We start from the raw sequence: 21,182 nt of genomic DNA on the forward strand, positions 1-21,182 counted from the left end.
AGTCATGCTAATATTTTTAACTAATTTATGTCAGACTTGTTTGTCAAAAACCAAATTCCTCCACCGTCACATTCTAACCATATTTAAATTAATACTTTTCACAGAAGTAGTTCCAGAAACTGTGACTTCATGTAGTTCTCCACACACACACACACACACACACACACACACACACACACACACACACACACACACACACACACACACACACACACACACATCAGGTCTCTCAATAGTCGAGCACCTTGAGAAATTGGATTTTTGGAGTATAAAAGTGCTGCTGAAAAATCTGCAGGCACAGTGTGTGACGATGAGTGAAGCATGAACCAAGATCTCTGTGATCCCCTTCTTCACTTCCAACACAAAGCCTACAAGCTGGGTGGATTAGAGGGATTTTAAAAGTCTGAAATCTCTGCATCCAGCAAAATTATCATTGGTATCTGTATCAATAAATCCTTCAACCTAACATTGGAATATATATATATTTAATGGAAAGAGTTTGCGAACAGGTTGAATGCATTTACAGTCTGTGTTTTACAGATATACCTTTGCAGCCAGCAGACTTGCAGCTCCTGCTGTGGACATTAATCGAGCTGTGTGCAGAATATCATGTATATGAAAACCAGAGCTTTGCAGCCACTGGCACAGGATTACAGAAGGGCAAGAAAATGTGTGGCCTTGTGTAGCAGCCTTGCATCATAGATCAGTGACGGTATACATCAGTGACAGTGTACATCAGTGACAGTGTACATCAGTGACAGTCTACATGTGACGGATAGCCGGTTACATTGTGGAACCTGGTTCCCAGTTGGTAAAATAGTTTATCTTTAGGGTTAGTTATTGGCTGTATGTACGTATCGTGATACAGCGGTTACGAGTCAATATATCACGTTATATTGCGATACTGTAAGCAAGGCAAAATATTGCATTACAAAAAAATCTCATTTTAGGGAAACTGTAGTAGTATAAGGACATCTGAGAAAAGGGCCACTCTCTGCCACAACTCTTTGTATGTAAACTATTCATTAAATTCATACAGTATCACAAAACATAATATTGCAACGCTAAAGCATACTGCTATTTTCTTTCCCCTGTTATTTGTGACCCTTCAGACATCTGCAAAGACAGAATACTGCTGAAGTACACACACATGTGCGAAGTGAGCAACGAGTGTGGATGCAACCAAACTACGGCGATATTTGCAGGAAAGTGCTCACGGCCAAGGAGGGGTCAAGTCCCTGCTGAAGTATTTATGTTCACTGCATCGCGTTAAAGTTGCAAAACTAGTTGCATTTTTGATAAGCGGCGGCGTGAAAGAGTTTGTGACCTGCTGCAGTGCAGGTCACACGAAAAGCATGAGTTTAGTCGGTATTTGCTGAACGATGAATATAGATTTTAACGTAGATTCCACTGTGTTGTTTTGACCTCTGCACCTGTAGAAATAAACATACTAGTGCTGATTTTACCCCCATGTCCTTAGTTTTAATGTTTTCAAAGTGGACACGATCTATTACAGTATTCTCTTTCAAGACCATTTGCTATTTTGCCATAATTTAATAATATTTGAGCCGGCATGAAATGGACATACCAGTAAGAAAAGAGAAGCGCTCCTCCCTTTGTTGGGCTATTTTACACTTACGCATGAGAGCTGGGTTCATGCCCGTCTGCTCCGTCTCCTTAAAAAAGCAATGCATTGAAGCGGACGTTGATGCAATATGATGCATTGTGAATGTGCATCACAAACCGAACTTTACTGAGAGCTTCGGTGGCTGCGGGGCGCTTTGTGGGTGAGCAGAATGGACAAGTGCATTGTGTGTGTCTGAACAGCTTCTACGCATTAGCGGGAGAAATGTCATCATCGCTCGTGACACCGGAGGATGATGTGCCAACTGACGGACATTTCTGGAGATCCATCACACAGGATGAGCGAAACACTCTTTTTCATGATAAACCCCATCGAAGTATAAAGTAGCATTATAATGGAAGTACTGCAAAATTGTACGTAAGTACTGTAATTTAGTAAATGTACTTAGTTGCATTTACATTCCACCGTTGCCCCCACTTATTTTATTTCTCCGTTCCGGTTAACGTGATTGGTTGATCCCTTTATTAGAAGAGTGAAAGCTCAGAAAATCTCCAGAAAAAAGAAGAAAAAAAATCACGTTGCATTTTGGGAGAGTAGTATTTGCGTTCTGTGGGAAAGTACTCATGACAAAAACAACAGGCCGATAAAATGCACTGGAGTGCGCCAGTCTGTAAAGGCCTCTAGACATCAGACCCACAAATTATTTAAACAGTACTTGAAGAACGAATGTCTGAAAGGAGCTTTTACTGTATCACGTAAGCACATGTGATATTTTGTTTGACAGGAAGAATGTTTTTTCTGCATATATTGTTAATAGGTGCACAGTATAATAGTATAATAGAGCATTCTTCATTTCATCTCGTCTTTAACCCTCTGAACCCCAAAACGCCACTTTAAGCAATCAGTTCAGCCTTTCTGACTCTCCTAAAGTAAATGCAATCCCAGAGGGCATATTTCAATCTGCACACTGTTGGCCTTTGGTTGTGTTTTTGAAAAATGTAATTAAAGTTGGAACATTCCTGTCTAGTGATTCCACCACAAAACCCCCATCGCAACCCAGGCCTCCTGACGGCGGGGAGCAGTAGGGACGGACGGGTGAGGTGATATGAGAGACAATAAGGAGACCGATCATAACTTTACTTCTTGAAGAAGACGTTGTCCTCCTCCCAGAACCAGGTGTAGGTCAGGTTGCGGGGGTAGGCCTCCGCCTGGCAGGTGAAGAAGGCGTCCTGCGAGATGTTCACTGTGATGTTCTCTGGTGGCGATACGATGAACGGAGGGCCTGGTGGGAACAAAAACAAGCTTGATAAACACACATTGAGGAGATTTCATGGTTCCGATGAGGCTAAAATAGAGGACACAGGTACAAACACCGAGTGAAGCCGATGAGGAGTGTTTAAAATTAAAAAAATGATTTATTCCCTCAGTAAACATTGTAAACATGAGTTTATGTCTCAATCTCTAGTTTCAAGTCTTCTTCAATACAGCAATGATGGTCCATTTAGAGTCAAATAGAGCATGAAGCAGGGGATGCGCCATCGCTTGTTTATCAAAAGTTTATTAATATTCACATATTCACATTCAACGACACCCGCTGAGTGTCGAGTAGTTTAGGTGAATGGCTTCTGGGATATGCGATGGAGAACTAAAGATTTCTTTGCTTTAAATGTAGGGACTAGTGCTGTCACCTTTTATTCAAAATTCAAACTACTATTCCAACGTGTGTAAAATATCAAACATTCAATCTTTAATCATTGGTTCGAATTCTAAATTCTCAAGCAGAACGGATCGATGTGTTCTTGCACCAGAGCGATGTTAAAACATGAGACATATGCCGCACGTTCAGGACAATAATCCAGGAGGAACGTGACGCGGATACGACTTCTCTCGCCGGGAACTTCCCACTCGGCCGCGTCACACCCACTGCAGACACAACACGGTAATTAGTTAACAGCTGGCGAGGGTCGTGGAGGGGTATTTATGGCCATGTGCACATGCTGTGAAGACACACAGGGATTAACACCGGTGCATCCACTCTGTGGAAGACCTCAGAGCCATATCACATACTTATTCTGCACTCAGTGAAGGATTATGAGAATCTATTGAGTGATCCTTGCTGGGCCAGATGGATCATCGTCCTGGCACGCATGGATATATATTTACCCTCTGACACATGATTTGCAGTCGTTCCCCAACATAATACGTCCATATATATGCGTGCCGAGTTTGGCCGGCATATACATTCGTCTACTTTCCGCTACTTACCATACGCTGGGTGTTTGGATTTATATGAGAGCCCCACTTTAGTGAGCGTGCATGGCAGTGCCACCCAAAATAGAGAATACTACACATAAGTACTGCTCAGGCAGACTGAGCCGTTTTGTGTGAAAGATCTCATTTGAATGCAAATTTTCACGCAACAGGAAAAGTGGCATAAGCTTAAAAAGTCCAATTACGATAAGGAAGTTCAACAGCTGGGGAGATGGGCCGAGCAGATCTCAGGTCGGAGCAGGTCGAGCACCAGGTCACTTCAACTGGCCTGGATGAGTCGAAAGAAAAAAAAAGGATGAAGAGACTCGAAAGCTCGCGCTCAAAAGACGGTTAGCGAGGGTCAAAAGGGAGGAGTAGTGCTACCAGACCCTAAATCCTCAGGCTGAGGAGGTAACTGGTGATGAAACGGCTGCGGTGCTCTCTGGGTTCAAGGCTCTAAACCTAAAGCTGAACATGCAGCCAGTGAAGAAAAGCTAAGACAGGAGATAGCTTTTATTTTATTTGGCCTTTTGCGCAGGTATTTTCATATTCTTATCCAAAACCTCCCTTGTTCGTTTGTGAGGCTTAGTTATACGTTTCTTCCCAAGCCAGATTCACTTAGATTCCGTTTACACTTCATTTAATTTCAAGTGTCTCGTATCCGGATGAAAAACAGACGACATGTTGAGACACTTCCATTGACACCGTTTGGTAACTTGTGACTTTTAGCCCGAGCTGAAAGTGTCGAACTATCTCAACTCTCTCTGTCATAAATCGCTGGTTTCAGCTCCATGAATGCCACCTGTTCGTGAGCAGGGACGGTTGTCGGCTGGTCAGATATCTGACAAGAGAAAACATATGAAAACCGCGAGCTGCCGATGACATCAGAGCGACGGCGTGCTGTGACAGTAACAAAGAGAGATTGGCTTGACGATTCGTTTGATACTGAAGCGGAGCGGCCCATCTCTCGGCTGGGAGGGGGGTCACGGGGAACTGACAGGAACAGATGAAGGTACGCTGGGTGTTGTTCGGCTGGGTGAGCGGGAGGATGCTCCTCTGAACAGGGACGTGCATGAAGACCAAGAGGCTGCTGTTGGAGCGTGGGAATGTGTCACATTGTGGGAGCGCTCAGTAAGTTTCCAATGCCGTGAAGATGAGATGGCGAACATCTGTTTTGTATGAAAGTTACATAAGTTATCTATCTTGTAAACATGAGTTTATGGTCTCAATCTTTAGTTTCAAGTCTTTTTCAATACAGCATGATGTTCATTTAGTAAATCACTTACTTTGATTGACAGGTCCCTGCTGCTACCAGAGCCCTCTACGGCGTCACTAAATGCCTCCACCACCACGTTTATTTTCAGACCCCACATGTGTAGCGGAGCCATACTTTTCAACGTGTTGGTGGCATCACGGCACGCTGGACCGCCAATTCCGTAAATACGGCGCTCTTGACTTTACACCTGGCCAATCAAACGTCATTAAATCAAACAATGCTTTTTCTTGATTGGCTGCGAGCAGAGCCATTCAAACCTTTTGTTCTAGATCTGGGTACAAAAAAGGATCGATTGCTGGTATTGTTTGACTGGAGGAGTTTCAATACTTCTTAGTACTGTGTTATTTCAGCTGATACCTTAAAGGTATTGATAATAATGGTGTTGCCATAAAAAGGCATTCAGTAAAATGCCCAAAATCTGTATTATAATAGGTGTTTATTTCAAAAAATCAAATCTGGCGGATTTTTCTGAAATGAATCTTTGGACTTTTGCAAAATGTATGCAATTCAACTCCAATGAGAACAAACGGTAACTTCATAGAGAACGGTAAGGAGTCTCAGGCCAACACTTAATCATTTCCATATCAGTTTAAAATAGTTTGCTGAAAGAATATCATTGTATAAATAGAAAAAGTATTTCATGGCACTCATCATTGCGTTGCAATATGACCCAAAATGATCTCCAGCAGGCGCAGCGTTCTCTTGGAAAGTATCCTGTATGTTCAGCGTAGTTCCAAGACAGGAGACAAAAGCAGCATCTCCTCCTCCAATTAGGACGACTGCCAGGAACTGTAGACGCAGAGCAGTACCTTGTCGGAGCGTTCCTCTCATGAGAAACCCTCAGTCTGTGAATGTTACCCAGACTGTCAGGTATAAATACGTCCAGCTTTGACAGCGTCTGAGAGGCTGGTTTACAACAAACTTTCAACACTGTGTCCTGACGACCAACATATGCACAAACACACACGCACACACACACATACAGCTGTGTTTAGCCACTGTTGCAACTATAAACTGCTCGTCCCATATGTTAATACTGATCTGTAGCCCACGGCCTGATCCTTTAACAGGCAAAGCATTTCCATCTGCCAGCCCCTTAGCAGGACAAGCAGGACTAGAGCTGTGTTGGATGACAGTGTTGTTGGTGTTTGAGCGCGTGTGTGTGTGTGTGTGTGTGTGTGTGTGTGTGTGTGTGTGTGTGTGTGTGTGTGTGCCAACCCGCCCTATTTGGAACCAGCTGAGTGCTGGAGATTTGTTGGCACTGTAGTCTCTTAGCTGATCTGCTGCTCAGTGGCTTTCCAGGAGGGCCTCTATTAATCCGTCTCTCCCGTAAATTATACAGGACGGGGGTCAGACAAGTGCTCCGGCTCTGCGCCGCCTTTGGTGCTCAGTCGCCAAAGCAAATGCGCGACCTCTGTGAGCACGTTCGCCGTCTGTTCTCTGACACGAATACGAGCGACATACGAAAACGCAGACACTTCTTTTCTCCAGCACCGGGCTCATGTTGTGAAATTTTGTGATATTTTATCCAAAACATTTTATTCTACAAATCTGGTCCTGAATAAACCGTTTGAAGTGACCACATCCTGGGGAAAGCATTTAATTTGAAACTCTTCAGCGCAACTAGGAAGCCATGATTGAGTCGAATGAGACCAACAGTCACGTATTAGAAAATCAGTGAAACTTTGACTAAAGTGCAGGCTGCTGAGCTCAGAGCGGAGAGGCTGGAAGGAGAGGTTGTACAAATGTGAATATCTCAATATATATATAGCACGTAAAGCCTCCATTTCGACCCTACTTTGGTCGCACTTGTGGGCGCTGGAACGATGTTGGATATATAGATTACATTGTTCGGCCATTTTTGTAAAATATATTAGCAAAGAAATTCATCTTGCATTTATTCTTTTATGATTGATGTCATTGTAACTGTGTTATGCTGCACTACATACATGTCTGAGAGCTCTTACCTCTAGCCGTGGTTGTGCTGTTTCCACAGAGGAGCAGGACTTGAAAATAAAGGCCTCGGAGAGAAAAATGTGACAGGAGAGAAAAACACCCCAAAGCTGCTTGAGGTTAACTCATTCTTCATACTCCTAATAGTTTTTTTTCTTTCTTGTTTATGTTATTATGAGGTCATAGACATATATTGTATGATAAATCAATAATGTAATAAGGATTGAGGTCATATCCAATCAAGTCAATTATGTAAAAACGGGCCTGTTCATCGTCTGATAAGCTAAAATGATTGACGTTATTTCCATATACCATACAATAAGTCAATATATATATATATATAAGTTGATAAGGTAACATTTACAATGTCCATATATCGCACAATGAGTTTATAGGGTCCAAATGATCGCGGCCATGTTCATATCTCTTACGATATGTTGCTATAATCATTGTTGCGACAGGCCAATCAGCAGAGGGCTGTGAAACAAAGCCGGCACATCATTCTGCAGCGTGAAGGTCAAACAGCACGGTGGAAGCCCTTCAGCATCATTCTCTGGTCTGGCAGAGCGTCATGTGGCCGCCAGCCAGCCGCAGGGCTCCTAGTCCTTCTTCTGCTCTCTAACTGCTGTCTTTTGCTCCTTTGTTGAACTTCCACAAGAATGATAGGAATCAATGTGGTGAAAAAGCTCGGTGAAAATATTTCAGTTAAGAGATCAAGCCCGAGTTCAGATGAGGTCATGACCACTCAGCTGTGTTGATCCGGGGCAGCAATCTTGAAATGAGGTGACCTGGAATGCCATGTTTGCCGCTCTATCATTTATCCTCTTTGGTGAGGCGTATCCAATCGAAGGTCGCTGCACACACACACACACACACACACACACACACACACACACACACACATTTGATACTGTGTTTACTTTCAATTTATGGAGGGAGAAACAACAAAAAAAGGTGACTTTGCGCACTGATGTGTGCATGATGTTGCCGCCCGTCGCAGACAACGAATGATTAATGTGCTAAATGAGTCTTGATTTGGTGGCGAAGCGTGGACGGATACAGACAGATTGTTATAGCTACGGAAGCTGACATTTCACTTAGAGCTACGGGCGTGAAGCGCTCTCATCCTCTGATTCTTTTTACTCCGTAGGCCTCTATGAATAATAAACTGCTCAGATGTACGAATGCAATTGTTCAGACGTCTCGTCTTAAACGTCGCTGCAGTAAAATGCAGCTGTTAGCCGCTCCCAAACTAATTCCTGTCCCAGTCTAGTCCCACTCCTGAACGTACTGCTGCATCATGCACTATTTAAATTCTACTCAGCCGGCTGTGTTTCACACCAATGTGATAGCACGCTCGGGGGATCAGCGCGCTGTTATCACAGAGGTTGTGACTGTTTCACACCAGCAGGGAAGAGATATATTTAGCTTCAGTACATTTCAGATGAAGTCAGGCTTTCACTTAATGCTGTTTACTTTATGGTTCAGCCACGAGAAAGGCTCAAGGGCCCGCGATGTTGGTGTCTCTGTCCGCTGGTCCACCTCCTCTATCGCCAGGCGGACCGGTCAGAGAGAATTGTTCATAATATGGGATGGCAATATGGTGCATATGTCACGGTGTTGGATGGCTTCCTGTTTTATTTTGTAGTTTGTGCCTCTTGTGTCCTCTGTCCCCTGCACTTCCTGCCCATGTGATCTGATTGTGTCTGATTGATGTTCATATATAGTGTTTTTTGGAAGCCAATCCTCGTTTTTGTTTAAATAAATTTACTTTTTCAACCGTTGCTCTGGCATTTGGGTCCACCACGTAACAGCATACAGCATTAAACCCGCCATTTTTAAATGGCCACGGTTACTCAACCTAAATTTAAAAAAATCGCCAGACAAACCCACATCTTACACTACGCACACTGGGCCGTACTTGACAAAGTGCAGTCGGATCCATCCAAGATGATGTTGAGCCGTGCCGTACCACGCAGTGGAAACTTGGGAGAGACGGATCTGAAAGTCCTTTTTTAAAATCCGCAACGTCTTATTTTACATTTCTATTTGTAGACGTTTGAAATGAAACACAAGATGTGCCTCTGCTACCGATGGTGAACATTATGCCATCAACACGTTTTTATTTAGCTCGCTCAAAGTGCGACTGTTCCTAAGTTAGCTTTATTGATGCTTATTAACACTTGAAATACCTTTTTTATCCTGAGGGACTTAATTAAGTACAAACTAGAAACGTACACCTAGAGTGCAGATCTCCACCAGGTAAAAGAATAATAAATTATCCTTTATTAAACCCAATGGGGAAATTGGTCTCTGCATTTAATCCATCCTTAGAATTAAGGAGCAATGAAGCGCCCGGGCAGCAACCGGGGGTTCAGTGTCTTGCTCAAACTATGAGGAGACCAGGGATGTCCCGGCTACCTTGTGGTCTCAGAACGACCACTCCCCCCATGAGCTACAGCCGCCCCATCAAAGCTGTGTCTGCAGCAACCACCGCTGGAGTGTTTGCGTGAATGAATAAAACCCACAATTGGCGCTGCACTCCGCTGTGTCATCACTGGCGGCCCCTACTGGCCGGGGGCCGGTTAAGAGAGGTGAGCGGGGAATCAACAGGCAGTGATGCATGATTCTCCTGGTGGAGATAACAAAGAACAACTGTGGGCTGAGGGCTCATGTCGTTTCTGTTGTGGATCAATATAGATCCTGTTGTGAGTCTTTGTTGGTGCACAGGTCTGGTAGCTGCGTACGTTATCGATCAGTCTGTGCGAAATAATAGTAAACCCAGATATCTGCTCCATCTTTCTTGACGATAAAAAAATTATTCTTTTCGTTTTTCACTGTACTTCTGCTCTTTCAAAACCAATCTCTCTCTCTTATCTCTCTCTTCCTCGGCTGCTCTGCTCTCTTTCACAGTACCGACAGTGATGTACCCAGATACATGAAATTGAATGCAAACTCATGTCGCAGCCTAAATACAGATATGGTCTCTGAAGTCAAGGCAAACAACTGTCATTGTGCTTTGCATATTGTACTATACTCGACTCTTCCTCGGAGAAGCCACCTTACACTCGTCCGTGCTCATCAGGATGGTCTGACCCCGCCATTTAAATGAGTTGGTGGATAGTTTTACACACAAAGTTTAGTCTCAGATTGAAGTGCAGTTAGTTCCCGTGACTTGGTGACAGCTGACAGAGTTGCAGAATAACAGCTTTGGAAAATGCCTCATGTTGTTAGACTGATCATTGTCCAGAGAAATAGAAACAGCTTGTGCTAATTAAGTGAAGTTTTGTGTTTATTACTGCAGCGCTCGTGACACATGACTGAATACACGCAACATCGGCAAGAGGAGCAGCGACCCTCGGACCGAAGCTAAGCTAACACAGCTAGGAGCTTCTCCACTACCCAGCATGCTCCTGGCTGTCGGATGACCGTTCTCAGGAAAATAAGATGGATGAAATCAGAAGAAGAGGCCGGTCGGTGACCGTTGAGCCCACGTTTTCACAGAGACCTGGTTTTTGTTGCTGCTGTTTACATTCCTGTTCACGATGTCTTCATCAAAAGACGATGTCTGAACACTTTGCACTTCTCAGGACGCATGCGCCTACCTTGTACTAGCAGCCGTGTGGTGTGAATGACCTCTCCCTGGGCGCTGAAGGCTCGACACGTGTAGGCCCCACGGTCCTCCCTGGTGATGGATAGCACCGTCAAACTCCCATCAGACACCTGAACACACACACACATAGGTCTTTCAAACAAATAACGGTATTGTTATCCAGTGAGTCACTCTGTGTTTACACATACAAAAAGCACGCACACACAAGTGTTGAGTGCAAATAAAGGTTTAAAAAGAAACAGATCATTTTATAATATATGTAAAACATCATGATGAATAGAAGATGGAACCATGAGGGAGCGCAGGAAATATATTCATGAAGGTCAAAGCATACAGTAACTATCGGCATCTTTCAGACGCGGAGGCGATTAAAAGAGCTTCATATAATGTAATGTGAAGAAATGCATCAAATCAATATTTTATGTTGTAAAAAAATATAAATAATAAGATGCCCCCCAATAAATTATCCAGGCAAAACTTGTTATTTGCCACCTGTTTCACTGATGAAAAAAGAGAGAAAAGAATGGCTGATATTGCTGGAAAGCCAGCTGTGAGAGTCAAGGCTACCTGCACAAGAACCTCACCAGTACTTACTCCACGCTTCACAGGAAAGAGGGAGCTGTCACTCCACACGGTCACCCACAGGGCCGAGCTGAGAGGCAGTGAAACGCTGCATATTGAGGATCTTGGGCGGTTTTAGTTCTTATTCAGTGGATAAAAGCAGTTTGGTCGTGGCTTGTGATTTGAGCTACATTTTGTTCTTGTTTTTGTGTGAGCGGTTTAGTTTAAAGAGGGACTCTACTGCTTTTTTTTTTTTTCTACAACACTGCTGAAGTCAGAACGGACTCAGAGGACTTCATTTTCAATCCAAAACATCTGACAGCAAGAAGCAGCAGCTTCAAACAGAGATCAGAGTGCAGACTTCTGCATTGACACCAAATGGCTATTCAGAGTACAGCCTTTGCCTAAATCTTCAGTCAGTACAGAGCGCATCTCCATGTGAGACCACAGTGTAGTCGGCGACTTGTGGGAAGCTGCTGCCTGCAACTGATACATAACTCAGCTGTGAACAAAGTTTAAATAATTCATCTAATGTGGGGGAGTCATTTCCATTCTTACACGCAGCACTCAATGCTCCATACTTTACAGCTTTAGCATGGAGGCCTCTTTCTTCTCACTCAACGCAAATCCTAAAAACTAAAACCAAACTCTCATGTAGTGAGAGTAAATATAGAAAAATGCCAATTGCGATGGTAATGTATTCACAGAGCTGCTGCTTCTACAGAAAAGTCCCACAAGGATCCTACTCATTAAGAGATTCTCCAGGATAATAAACTCTCCAGGAGGTGCGGCCTCTGCTCTTGTCTCCGTCTCTTCCTCGTGTGCGATGAAGTGCTCGACATTTGGTGCTTGAGTTTTATCCTCTTCCAGGTCTGGAAGCTCCTGGAAGTTGATTGACGTCCTCCCAGATCCTACTCTTCATATGTTTGTAATCTACATATGGTCATCCCGATGATCTGGGATCCCTCCTCTGTTCGAAGTTTTCTACCAGTTTGTCATTATCAGGGGGTGGTGTATGGTGTAAAGACTTATTGAGATAAATCATATGAATTATAAACCAAGAGAAGTAGGGAAATTGTTTTAGACTTCTATGCAATCTGACTTCATTTTTGGGAGATGCCCCCTGCTGGCCATTAGTTTTAAGGCACTTCCTGTTAATGTTATGAAACTGCCGCGATTAAGGTTGTAACACGTGGTTAGCGTTGTGAAACTGTGCTGGTGAAGTTCAGACAAACAACTACCTGGTTAGCGCTAGAACAAAACATCAAGGTCTGGCTTAATGTAAGTGCGTTCCTTGCGTAACTTAAGCTACGCTCATAGCGTAGTGTGACTCAGCAAGACTACATGAGCCTAGTTTCTATCCAACCTGAGCCAGAACCACGGCGGCAGCTTTGTGCCCATTTTGTTTCAAAACCTAAATATTTATTAAAAAATGTACAAACTAATGAATTGAAGTCAACTGAAGTCTTCTCGATAAGGTAACAGACATTTGTGACACGATCTTCTCCTTGACTGCCCCAGTAAAACAGATGAGCCTTCCTTGGGTGTTTTTTTGCCTGCAGAGAGAACGCTGTTTTTGAACGACTCAACGCCAACAAATATAGATTGACGCAAAATATTTAGTTCGATAAAAACATGTCTTTTTTTGGAAATGTTATATCTATCTTTTTTTAATAAAGGTTTACTGTTGGACTACACAAAACTCTGGAGTTATTGGGAATGTTTGGCTTCCACAAGTTGCAATTTTGAAAACGTACAGCCTGGCCTGGCCCAAACCCTGCGGGTCGGTTAAGGCCCAATCGGGTTTGGGCAGAGAACCAAAGCTCTAGTTAAAAGCCCGATGCCCAGGTATCAAGGTCCCCTGCTGAAGCATCCATTCTAACACCCCTGGAGTAGTTCACTGGCTCTTTAATTCTGCTGGGATGTGAAGGTCGTGGGAGGTTGCGCACAGCCAGCTTGATAGTGCCCGGGAGAAAAAAATGGTAGTGAAACAATTCAACACATAACACAGGTGATGAAGCACCATTGTCAGTCTGCAGGCACCCATACAGGAGCAACACGGTCGGTAATCAGAGACACAAAGGCAGCGTGGACTTAAATACCTTATACTTGGCACTGCTGACCATGAGGCTGCCTTCCCGCAGCCAGCTGACCGAGGGCTTGGGGTTGCCGAAGGCCGTGCAGGTCAAAGTGATGCTGCCTCCCTCCTTGGCCTCTACATACTGAGGTGGCGTATCCGTGAAGGTGGGGGGAGCTGAGGAGTCAGAGGACGGGGAGAAAACGGGTTAAACATGTTTCCACAGGATAAAACCCGGGCAGAAGAAGTTAACACAAGTTACAGACTCCCTTCAGTAGACTTCTTAATTTGACCCAATATAAACTGCTGTACACTGTTGGCAGCATTAAACATTCATCAGACAATGACAACAATGCGTTCACACTATGAGAGACAACGCTGCAGTCTTCTGATGAGTTCAAAACCTTCTGGGACTTTCTTGCACTCTCTCGTTTGTTGTCAAGCGCTCGCTGCAATCACACTGCACAGTGCAAAGCTCCACAGATGACAAAGCGCCACCCGAAGATACATGTCGCTGTACTAACACGTTACATAATGTGCTTACGACCTTTTTACTTGTAACACACACTGGGATGTGACGGTTGCCAGGAGGCTGTGGAGGAGACTGACCGACTGTCTTCTGACAGGTTGGCTCTCGATGAGCCGATCCGTGGATTAATGACACAGTTTAATGTTAACCGCCACAGTGTGAGATAAAGTTTTACTGATGAATATTATTCGCCAACAATCAGTCAAATATGTGATCAGGACATCGGCATTCATGCTTTTCTATGCAGATGCTCCAATGTAAACAACTCATCTGTGTTTAAATTGACAGGAGAGCTAGAAACGTTAGCAGCACCGCTAACCGCTAACGAACGAAGGTTCCTTCCAGTTACTTAATGATGCGTTCAGGCTCGGCTCAGTGAAAATTAGAAACTGGGCGAAGGTAAATGATAACGTTATCATGATGTGTTCACATGTAATCTCTTAACATGTAGTGTTGGTGAGGAACTTGAATAAATCCAGATGTTTTCACATAACTTCCTCACCCTAGCTCTAAGCAAATTATAATACATCATTAAAACTACTAATGACAATGAATGGTTTTCATCCATATATATACAATCTCTTATTTTCTTATTATTTGAATTATATTTTTATGAGGGGAAAGAAACACGACAAATGACTTTAACAAAGTAAAAGGAAAACATTTAGAATGTTAGATGGTTTACTCTGACTTTAGACCGGTTGAAATTATTTTTGGGGCGGTGGTTGATTTGTAATGGTGGCCACTAACGACCTTACTGACTGTCATTATAGAGATTGTGATATTTTTTCAGCATTTATAGAATAATTTTTTGCTCTAACATATGATGTTTCAGACCACGGTATTTATTATGATCTAATGCGACTCTGGGATATAATTATTTTCACAGATTACCTCATTAATTACCTCATTGCCACATTTGCAATGTCTAATGAAAAACCCAAAAGTTTGTCACTTTTTAGTTTTACATTGCGCAAAAATTCAATAATGATGCGGAGAAGTTAATTTCTAATAGGAGACGTTTAAGTCTTTAAATGTATGTTCTTAATTGGCTGCAGAAGTCAAGAAGCCACGTGTTCATAATAGCAGGAGACTGGCCGATCTAACAGGTGGCCGACAGACCACTCTATAATGCATGAGCGGAAACCTTTGCTGTCTTCTTGGTTGCATGAGTCTCAGGGTTCACAACTTTAGATTTGTATCAGCAGAGAAATATGAGCACCGAGGAATAAACCTGAATGACTTGTACTAACCCAACGGAGCATTTATATGAAAAGCCTTCGTGTTTGAATCCACATCTTTAATACAGGGTTCATACACATTTTGACCAATGGATTTCTAGGACTTTTCCATGACTTTAAACCAAATTTCAAAAACATTTTGTGAAATCTCAGTGTATACATGAAAAAGTGAGTAAATGTAGTATTTAAACTAACAATGAGAATTCCAAAGCATACAGTAAACCTTCAATGACACAAATGAATGAGACAATAGTTAAAATAATAAACATTTATATAGATGCCTGCATGTATGCCTGCTTATATTTTGAGCGTCTTTCTTTTAAAAGCATATTCATTATTTAAAACTCAGCGTAAATGAACGACATGAACACATGAATGTAACACATTTCCATGACTTTTCCAAAACTTTTGGGATTACATTTTTTCCCATGACTTTTCCAGGCCTGGAAATAATCATTTTAATATTCCATGACCTTTCCAGGTTTTCCATGACCGTAAGAACGCTGTTAATAAAAATCTTCAAGAACACGAGTTGTTTGTATTTGGAGTTGAAAACGTTTTTGTCCGAAAGTATCCATTCATAACCAGACTTCATTTTCTTTGCATAAATTGAACACATTTAGTATAGTGAAGGATGAGAAATGAATACGTCTTAATATCCAATGACCCATTTGAGCTAAAGAAACCTTCTCGCCTATCAGGGCTTTTTCACTCCAATCAAGTGTGCTTCTTTAGTGGTGACCTGCCAGGGATGCTGCATTTTGCAAAACCATTTTTCAGAATCCTCTTTAGCTCAGAGGCCTTCTAGATTATGAGGACGGATGATCACACAAGACAGTTGGCGCGTCTTCCTACCAAATATACTTAACCCCTCCCCCGTTCAATCTGAACAGTCAACGCGTGGAGATATCATTGTCAGTAATTTGATGCCGATTTTGTTTGGTCATAATTCCTGTTTTGATATTCTCAATCTAATCACCTTAGGACCGAAGCTGATCTGCTTACGTGTGTAATCCACGAGCCTCTCAGTGGCTAACACGTCAATCTATCTGCACCCATAAGCCCGGCCATAGCGCTAATTCAAGCGCCAGAGGTGGTGACCATGACGACACTCGCACCATGCGACTTCTTATGAAGAGTTTATTTATATCTGTTCATTTCACATCTGCAGCAAAAGTAAGAGAGCAGCAAATGTGTTGCAATTCCCATCGTATTCTTGTATTATCTGCAAATGCTGAAGGTATTTCATCACAGACTGGTGTGTAAATATATATTACAATGAATATGATTATATATTTGACTAGATATTACATATTGGACAACAGCAGCAGAGATATATGATATGTATTAATATCTATATTACCACATTAGAATATAGCCGATATCTGCTGGAATGACTTTTTATTGTAATATGATATTGTTTAAACTGTGTTTTTTCATATTTTAGTGCATTAGCTACAAACTGCAGACTAAACAATATTTCAGACCATTCACCTGTACGGTTTGCCAAAGTTACATCTGTCATCCTGTGAACTGCAGTAGAGAGCAGGTACTATTTATATGACTCCTCCGTGGTGCATTCAAGGACACTTTCACTCCCGATAATTGAGAGCCAGCTTTGCCAAAGTCTTCAGAAGCAATGTTTATTTTGTTGAGAAAAGCCTTTAGTCAGAGCAAATAACTTGAATTACGTGATGGACTGCCATTTCCCAACAAATGTAAACTCCTTGCCGGTTTACTAATACTGTACATTTCAGTACAGCTTAATTAATGTAGACTGGTGGCTCTAGACATTGGCAAACGTTGCTTCGTTATGCGTAGCGTGACCGTTGAGCGTAATTCAAGAAGAAGTGATCTTGGAATTTGCCGTGCTTGACGATACTGTCCTGTCAAAGTCTGCAGGTAATGGGATGTGATTCATAAATCTGCCGTGACAGTGATTACCATCATGAGGTCAGGATACCGTTGACCTTTACTGAGCGGTGGCATAAGGGACGGGCGATAAAATGTTCAGAGCCAACTGCAGGGACTGGCATGGAGGAAGCTTGTGTACAGACTCCAATGTGGATGAACGACGCTGCTGTAGCCGTCACAGATATCTACGCACACCATCTGGCCGGCTGGTTGGTCGATATGCTCGTGTTCTGATACGATACTGATTGATCAATGCGTGTTGCATGTCAGGTCGGCGAGGTGCGTCGGATATCAAAAACCCTGACCTAGATTACCAATCATTTCATTTGGGCAAAAAGCTTGTTATGTAGTATATTTATAATTAACATGTAGAGTGCACTCAGGGCACTGTGGCTATTTAGTCTATCGTGCAGAATCTTTTTTTTTTCATTGACCAAAAGAAGAGTACCGGTAGGTAGAATTTCAGTTGACCAAGATTTTATTTTTGTTAACCGTGGATAAGTAAAATGTCAACGTTTAACCAAAACACAGTCTGCTCTATTCTTTTTGAATATCCAGAGAAAGTGAAGTAGTACAACAAGCAGCGCACAGATTAAGTGAAGGAGTATATTGAGCGGCCATTATTGAAGGTTTTGTTGCCTAAATTTAACCAATTGTTCCACCTCAACCACATGCCCTTCTGCAGGCGTAATGTGAAAATGGTATGAAACATAGCTATGAATGGCTTTCAGACGTATCCTGCTGTTTGCAGATACGTAAAAAGACAAGGTTCTTTTCTGGCGACACGGTTGCTTATCTACTGAGAAAGTAACAACCTTGTCTCTGTGATGTCTCTTTAATCTACGAGCTTCTTGTTGTTGCTGTTCAGTAACTCATATCTGATTTGTCTCTGTTGTTGCACAATGTTAGATTGGCAGATAGTAAAAGAAATGCTAGTATTCCCTTTGGCCATTTTTTAATAGGGCTGGAAACACTCGCGCTGAACCGATCTGTGAACAACCAGCATTCAAGTCTTGTTTCCCCACATTATAGAGTGTTAAAAGGCACCGCTGGTCTGTTGGAGGTTTGTTGGTTTGAACAAACCACAGTGAGAGCTCATCCTGCAGCGCTTCATCTCAGAGCTCACTGAGTCTGTTTCTGCTTGTATGTCCTCGCTGCCGCTGTCGGTCTCTCGTTAGAGACGAGTTTTTAGCTAAAGCGCCTCGAACGAAGCAATTTATAACACAAGAACTGGAATCAATCATCATGTTTTTAGGGTTTCTTCAGCATCAAAGCAATACAGTGATAATGTTCTGTACATTCATGGGTACAGGAGCTTCTTTTTTTTTAAAGTTGTTGGACCCTCATGCTGGTGTGAGCTACTGGGACATTTTAAACTAGATTATTGTATAAGCATGCACGGTTTTAAAGTCAGGATTAAGAATCATTTGAGCACTGAATATACATCTCCTGGCATTGAATGTTTTATTTCTGTTGTCTCTTTTATGTGAAATTGTTTATGTTGCTTTTCACTTTTTGGCTGTTTTGATTTTGTGATCAGTGTTTTTTTTATGTAGTGCTTGTGCGCAACCTTTTCGCTGCCATTTTGGCCAGGACGGCCTGGGAAATGACTTTCAGAATCTCAATGGCTAAATGAAGGTCGAATACAAATAAATAAACACATACATAGTATTGACTGTGTTACCAGACTTGACACAGTATCATTAAGTACCTCTACTTCCATGTCACCACATAAGTCACTCACAACAAGCCTCCCAAATATGAAGTGAGGCAAACACAATGCTTCATAATGAGTATTGGGCCAATTATGATTCTATAATATCTTAGATTAAGTGGGTTTTAAAGTATTTGGAAATTAAATTAATTCTGTCATTGAAGCTGCACTACAAATCGTATTATATTTAGAAAAAAAAAGGTGGATTGACGTGTTAGATTTGTCTGGGTTTTAATCTTTTCAGCGTTTTGTCTTGGGGGTTTGGACACTGCATCCAGGTCTGTGTGTGTTAATCTCTCAGTACACGGGGTAATCAGTGACCAGTGGTCATGTCCAAATCGTTTTTTAGACCATGACAAGGAGTGGGGCAAAATTACATCTTTATCCCAGTCTCCTCAATGACCTTAACCTGTACTGAGGAAAGTGTGTGTGTGGGGGGGGGGACTAAACACAGAGGAAAGATGGCTGTTGTGCAGCAAGCAGCTGCTGCAGAGTTCTGCTGCAGAATACAGGGGATGGCAAGCGGGAGCAATTTTTAAAGGGAGCGGTTGAAGACTGACCCAGGGATATATGGCCCTTGCTTCTTTGGCATCAACTGCTGCTGGATTAGGGCCTTCACTGTGAGGGAGAGCGGGGCAAACAGCGGGAGTCCAAATCATTTTAGAAGGGAAGAAAAAAGAGGAGGAGGAGGAGGAGGAATGGCCCGAGAATCCAGAAAACTGGGATGCTGCCCACAGGACTGTGTGAAGTTAAAGTGATCCTCTTCTTCCTTCCATGAATTCATCCATCAGTTTTGTAACCCGCTTAGTGGGTAAAAAAAACCCTGCATATCTGTCTCACAACAGCAGCGACTCGACTGCAAAAAGATTGTCTGAGCCGTTGTAAAAAGATGGAGCAAACACACACAGCTGTGACAGCGTAACAGGGTGTGTGAGCTGCTACACGCTGACGGCGACGCCAGGAAATTGAAGAGCTGGGAAAGTCAATGGCGTTTCCTTCCAGTTCAAATGATAGCGCCCCCTATGGGTGGTTAGGGACACGGGAAACGCATATCGACAGGGAAACAGTATTCGACTCAACACCGGGACCGTCAAACAGATGAATGCACAACGGACCACACAGATGCTGGTGAAAAGAAACAAAGAGAAAAAGACGCTACTTTAGCTAGCCTGCACGTTTTCGCTCACGTTTCTAAAGCTATATGTGGAACATAATAGTCGCTGATGGTAGAGATATGATGGCTATAATTTAACTGTAACATGGTGACAGCTTTTTTTCTTTCTCTCTCCCAGAGAGCCAGGGGATTAAAACCCACCCGGACCAGCCAAGAAGAATGCTAACATGATTGAAAGCTACTTCAACAGTTGCACAATTTGATGGCGTAACATGCAGATAAGCTCATACTCTTCAAGCACGTTTTCTTCGTGCCTCGACTACATCCGTGTGTTGCTTGGCAACCGTTGTGCTATGTTCGCCGAGGAACTACCTTGCTCGGCAGAATTTGTTAATAACAGATGATTGCATTTTTGTTGTTGTTGTTGTTGCTGTGTATGTGCTTTTTTTTCTTTTATGAAACCGTCCCAGGTATGTGTAGTAATCGCTTTATAAAAGCAATAAGCCGCGAGAGGCTGTGAATTACAGTTATTTTACGGCACGTTTTTTTGGGGGGGGCACTTCGCAACAACGCCTCTTCCATGCAATAACTGGTCCGGCGTTCCTTCCATTCAAGCACATATCTTGCACAATAATTACATCACCACTGCAAACCCACCCTCTCTGCCGGCTCATCCTGGTCTGCTACTCGCGCTCGGCCCCCGAAGGAGTCAGAGGGAGATGAAAGTTCACGGGGAAGCGAGCATAGGTGTCAATTTGTAGAGCATCAGCGCTCTCACCCACAATCTGTACGCATCTCACCCCCGAAACTATACGTGCTGCTTCGATGCCAACGAGGCTGACAGCTAAAGTGCTCAGAGTCGTCACTGACAGCCACTGATGTTTGACGACGATAAAGAGAGAGGTGGATTGCAAATGGGTGGGGGGTCTATAAATAGCAGCGCTGCTGGAGCTTCATGTGGCACGAGCGTGTAGCAGGGCCCTGAAACCTTACAGATACCGCCGAGGCAATTCCTGAGAAAATATTAGCCACACTCGACACGCGAGTTTAGCATTCGGCACACTCGTGCTAATCACGCGGCGGGTGAAGAGAGGCACAGACATGAGGGGAGTCACAACTTTACCGCCGAAAGGGATGCACGCCGACGTCGGATGTGAGGATGTGAAGCTTGGGTGGACTCATCTGCCGTAGATGGCACCTCATATATCACACTAAACCCCATCAAAAGTTTTCACGGTTCCATTCAGCTCTATTTCACAAGGGCTTCGCGGCCAATGGAGGAAAAAAAAATATTTTTCTCACCTCTATGATCAGAACATTTTGCTCAGTCAGAATTCGCCACCTTTTCATTTGGG

General features: G+C 43.0%; 1 protein-coding gene across 1 annotated transcript in view; it reads right to left on the minus strand.

The window, feature by feature from the left end:
• igsf9bb (immunoglobulin superfamily, member 9Bb) overlaps positions 1 to 21,182 on the minus strand; it is a gene marked incomplete at both ends in the record, with an annotated part of 96,659 nt that overhangs the window by 37,620 nt on the left and 37,857 nt on the right. Inside the window, 3 exons of the mRNA XM_079235952.1 lie at positions 2,726 to 2,867; positions 10,670 to 10,787; positions 13,341 to 13,492. Coding sequence (XP_079092078.1) covers positions 2,726 to 2,867; positions 10,670 to 10,787; positions 13,341 to 13,492 — 412 coding nt within the window. The remainder of the gene's footprint in view (positions 1 to 2,725; positions 2,868 to 10,669; positions 10,788 to 13,340; positions 13,493 to 21,182) is intronic.

This window comes from Taurulus bubalis, assembly GCF_910589615.1.
Source record: "Taurulus bubalis genome assembly, chromosome: 2".
In the NCBI taxonomy this organism is placed as follows: Eukaryota; Metazoa; Chordata; class Actinopteri; order Perciformes; family Cottidae; genus Taurulus; species Taurulus bubalis.